General features: G+C 32.5%; 1 protein-coding gene across 1 annotated transcript in view; it reads left to right on the top strand.

The window, feature by feature from the left end:
* The window catches only part of LOC101509283 (general transcription and DNA repair factor IIH subunit TFB1-1-like), a 12,331-nt gene continuing 7,102 nt past the window's right edge, over window positions 1–5,229 (top strand). Inside the window, exons 1-8 of the mRNA XM_004496020.4 lie at window positions 1–441; window positions 524–602; window positions 1,045–1,106; window positions 1,343–1,403; window positions 1,924–2,026; window positions 2,326–2,401; window positions 2,793–2,888; window positions 4,298–4,342. Coding sequence (XP_004496077.1) covers window positions 358–441; window positions 524–602; window positions 1,045–1,106; window positions 1,343–1,403; window positions 1,924–2,026; window positions 2,326–2,401; window positions 2,793–2,888; window positions 4,298–4,342 — 606 coding nt within the window. The 5' untranslated portion in view covers window positions 1–357. The remainder of the gene's footprint in view (window positions 442–523; window positions 603–1,044; window positions 1,107–1,342; window positions 1,404–1,923; window positions 2,027–2,325; window positions 2,402–2,792; window positions 2,889–4,297; window positions 4,343–5,229) is intronic.

Raw genomic sequence — 5,229 nt, 5'->3', positions numbered from 1 at the left:
ATTATTAAATTACATTATATTTGGATACCGAAAGCAGGCAACGTCGCTATTCTGACTCCCTCTTGGATCGTACTAAGTCGGCTACGCCACCTGCCGGGGGCACTTCTCGCGCTTTATGGGAACTTAAAAGTGGTTACTCCACTCCTCAATCCGATTATAATCACTTTTTCTCTTTAATTTCGCTCAATTACACAAATAAAATCGCAATTCTCTCTCTTTCCATTCCCCAAAACGCGGAGTAGAATGCTCTCTCACGAAAGCGATGGTTCTGATTAGGGATTGCTCGGTTGTAGAAGCAGTTTTGGATTGAATCGTTAACGGAATTGAATTATTTGACGGTTACATTTTAGGTTAACGATGTCGTCATCTCAACAAGTTGTTAAGCGTGCTAAATACAAAACCACTGTGAAAGATCCTGGTACACCTGGCGTCCTCAAATTGGTACTCTATTTCTCTTACTCCGAATTTCGTTTTTAATCACATTGCCATTTTTTTAGCTGATTCGCGATTTTTCACTCTGCAGACTCAAGAAAAGCTTGTTTTCAAGCCTAATGATCCGACATCAAACAACAGAGTCGAAGTTGATTTCAGATTGATTAAAAGTACTTACCGCCTTTTGTTTATGTACTTGTTAGTTTTGGTGCTGCTTTTGCATTTGATGATGTAAATTGATTGTAAAGCTCAATGCAAGCTCTTTTAAGGTCTGTTTGGGAGTTTAAGAGGGGAGGGGATGGAAGAATTTTGGAGCTCTTAGATAAATTTTCTAATCATTTTCATCTTTTTATAATAGTTTCAAAATATAAAATATATTTGTCATATGCATCATCTTTGTATTCTCTACAAAAAAATTATCTCAAATAAGATGGAAGATTTCTCTCTCTTCCATCCCCTCCCTTCCAAACTCCCAAACAGAGCATTATTTGTCTGATAACTATTGAAGGCTGCCAATATGTTCTTATTTGTCTAATTTCTGAATATTATTGATAAGATGTGTTTTGTGCATACTTTGATGTTTTTTCTTATTTTCTGATTGCAAAAATTTAGATCATAAACACACCAAAGAGGGATCAAACAAACCACCGTGGCTTAACCTTGGACATTCTCAGGTTTTTCCTTAGTTTATTTCAATTGTTGCTATTCTTTACTATGTTTATTGAGTTATTTATGTAGCCTGAGTGTTGTGTTTGTTTGATTTTTTAATTATTCTTTTTGTTTGAATACTGCTCAATTGAATTATTGATTTCATTTCGTGTACTGTGGTTCACTTAGTAGTCCAGTGCTTGACGTGAGTAATGTTTCCTCCTTAAAATGAATTTTATAATAATATGGTGTGATGTTCCAGGGAAGTTACATCTTTGAGTTAGAGAACTTTTCAGATCTTCATGTTTGCCGGGAATTAGTCGGTAAGTTTCTAATTTTGGCTACAGCAAATTAAAATATGATTTTGTTTTGATGTTTTCTTTTTTTCGAATTTTCTTCTGTGGTTTATATAACTTAATTGTTCTTGAATCATGATATGCTGGTGCTTTGCTTGATGTGCTATTATGATGTTTGACTGTTTGACCTTAGGCTTGTGTTTCAGAGTTAGAGTTTCTTTCAAAATATTTTTAATTGATTAAACGTACTTAAAAGATGTTACAAAATTATGATTTTAGATGTGCCAAGTTATATATTTAGTTCCCGCCTCAATACCTATGCCAGAGCAAAGAGTGATATGTCGGCAAAGAGCATGTTATCGTGCTTTTTATTGATTTTATAAGGAATTATAATTAGGAATTGGAAAAAAGATGGTATGAACATGAAGTGATATCAAAAGGAGATTCTGAGTTGTCATGTTTTTTCTTATACTCCTTTCTGTATTCTATTGTTATTACTTTTATTTTCAGTTGTTTCATTGTTGTGTTGTTTGGTATGTTTGAGCAGGTATCGCCCTTAGCAAGCATGTAGAACCTCCGAAAGTTGTTTCTGATGAACAGCTTAGCCCTGCTGAAATGACACTTAGGATTAAGCTATTGCAAGAAGATAGGTATCTGGTTTTTACTATGGTACTTCAATTCTTTTAAAAGAAAGTATCGTTTACTATTATGATCATGATTCATGTCCAAATTTCTGGCTGCAAACTCCTCTATGCTTTGACATTGTGTTATTACTTCTAAATCATCCATTTATTTGTAGTTGCTCTGACTCAAAATGCCACTCAGTAGTATTAACTCACGATCATAATATTTTGAATGTTATGTTTTATTTACTATAAGGTCATCGTAGTTTCAGACATTCCTTGATCGCCTCAATATTAGTGATTTTGCTAAAGTTCAACTTTTGCAGTAAACTGCAGAAGCTTCATAAGGACCTTGTGGCTAGTGGTAAGCTTACAGAGTCAGAATTTTGGGCTACAAAGAAGGTAAAAATATTCTGAATATATTATTATGTAATGTATTGTTGTTGGTATTTATTCCTTGTTTGCTAAGGGAATTTGAATATAAAACTCCACTGAGGCCTTTATATATTTAATAATGGTAAATTTTTGGATGATGTTATGATGATTGAATACATTTTTATTCATAAAAAACAAAAAGTACAATGTGAAATATATTGCAAACCAAATATTTGTAAAGTAAACGACATGATCACTATAAGGGGTTTCTCTAATAGATATGCAGAGAGGTTGGAAAGCTTTACTCTATTGATGTCTCCATTTTTCTCTGAAGGATATCTTACCCTCTGATTCCCTTGTAAATTTCCTCTTCCTTTTTATTGAATTTTTACTCTTATATTTAATATTTTTTTTACAGAAATTGCTTGACCAAGATGAAAGCAGAAAGTTAAAACAAAGGATTGGATTTAAAAATTCTTTGATCTTTGACACAAAGCCTACTAGTGATGGTCGGGTATGGTACTACCTCTTCCTCTATTGCATTGCATTGCATTGTTTTTTATTTTATTTTATTTTTATTGCACTCTGATGTGTATCTGCATACTTCTATGTCATCACGAGAACTTTACGAATCTAACTGTTCGTATGTTGCATTGCCATCTAAGTAATTATTTAAAAGTTACATTGAATTGGATTATGTTAAGGAAAAAAAATCTTATTCTCCTCTGTTGTAGAGCACAGAACTCAGCTTTTGGAAGCTTTTAATGTTTGACAATTCTATGACAAATGGGCTTTGAACCCGATAAATATGGTTAATTAGTCTTGTATTGCAGTTTGCAAAAATTACTTTCGAAAACAAAATCTCTAATACCTGTGTTTGGGAAACTTAGTTACTAAAAAAAGTGATTTAACACTAATAAAACAAGCTGATTGTTTTGGAGAAAAGAATATAATAGTTATGTTCTTATTAGCAAAACCCAAATTTAGCTAGCTATTACTCTCAAATGTCATTGTGCTTCAATGAAATTAGCAGAACGTTTCAAGATGAAATCTGGTTTGAAAGTGATTGAAGTCTTCAAATTTTAAAAGCCATTTTCTTATCTTCTTATCGGATTAAAATTATCATCTCATTAACGGCAAGGATTCTAAGTCTAATACTGATCGCTAAGTTGTATACTCTTCTCAAGTGTTTGGAGGAATAAATAAGTTGTAGAGAATACAAAGTTTGATTGGGAAAATCAGGCAATGCAAACTATGTGCATTGTCTTATATTTAAAAGATTAGTGACTCCACATTCACATGACAAAAACATGGCAGTTCTATACTACTGCTAGTGGTGCACATGTATATCACTAAAAGCAGATGCTCTGTCTTATTATGCATTTTAAAAAATTCCTTGTTCTGTTTACTTGATTCTAAAATCTGAGAAAAGGAAATGCTTGTGTATATAGTTTTTAGCTTTTAAAGTTCAATTATGTAGAAATGCTAATCAATGGCCCCTTTATTTCTCTAATATTTGTACTTCAATTGTTTGTTTTAATATTAAAATTTCTAACCAGACAGGTCTGATATTGGTATTATTTGTTTTCTCATACATTATATGCAACAATGATTTTAGTAAAGACGAATAGTATCTTTTGATGCATGTTGCCTAAGTAGTGAAAACTGGAAATACTTTTCTGTTGTTATTAAATTGTTATATTAAGGGTGACCTAATGCTATACAATTTACAACATGGCGGGGTCTAGGAAAGGGTCCATGTAGCCAACCTGGATTTATTTATTTGTTATATTGGGTTCACACTTTTTTAATGCCATGTTTATGATCTTTTAGGAGTACTGGAAGTTTTAGCAGCTTCAGATGCATGCATGCGTGCATATATGTAATAACAACTGAGTTATTTTCTCTTGTTTTGTTTTTCAGATAAACCAGGTTAAATTTCAGTTGACACCGGAGATAAAATATCAGGCATGCGTCTACATCTAACTCTGCCCTCTTTTAGTTGACTAAGGTTTAAAGTTTCTAATGCAACAGATAATGATACTAAATTTCAGGGTACAAATGGTTGATTTAAAAGTGCATTTAGTATCAGCTTATTTGGGAACTAACGGGGTTTGACTTATGCTGTTATGCATAGAAATCGAACGATGATTAGTGGTATATAGACAGCTGTATAAAATAGAAGCTCATGCTAGAACAAAAGTTTTGTTGCACATGTATCATGATATATGTTTCGCATCTTTTCTGTGTGTTTCTCTGTTCTTGTGTTTTCACATGCTTGCATTTAGTTTGTAATGTTGATATTAGATGAAGGTGAATTGGAATCAAGAATAATTTTAGAGGTGGTGCCTCTAGCATTGGGATTCCATTTACCTTTGAAGAGACACATCCTAACTTAAATGTGAAAACTGGAGAACATACAGAATAAAACAAGTTTCATGGTTATGTATCTTTGAGTCCACCATACAAAGTAATGGGGCGATAGCGGGAGACATCAGTCATAGAATCTTAGCTTGCACAGTAAATTGAGTAGTAACTTTCAACTCATTTTTCAGTATCAACATGATTATTATTTAGCTAATAGCTACAAGTACTGCACAAACAACTCCTTTTATTTGGGATGTTACTTGTTTGAGTTTTACATCTTATGGAATGATGTTTTGGGGATATTATAGATTGTTAGTTTGATGAAGATGTTAAGATGGTTCTTCAACCAATGACATACAGTAACAAGGGGCAGGTTAAAATGGACTTCCAAGATTAGTCACTACAATAACTTGTGGTTTCAAAAGGTTTTTTTTTTTTTTTTTTTTTTTTTTATTTTGGCTTTTTTTTTGTATGCTATTAAGAATTTT

This window comes from Cicer arietinum, chromosome 4, assembly GCF_000331145.2.
Source record: "Cicer arietinum cultivar CDC Frontier isolate Library 1 chromosome 4, Cicar.CDCFrontier_v2.0, whole genome shotgun sequence".
Taxonomy (NCBI): Eukaryota; Viridiplantae; Streptophyta; class Magnoliopsida; order Fabales; family Fabaceae; genus Cicer; species Cicer arietinum.
The sequence above is the reverse complement of the archived record's forward strand: the minus strand, read 5'-3'. Positions and strand labels throughout refer to the sequence as shown.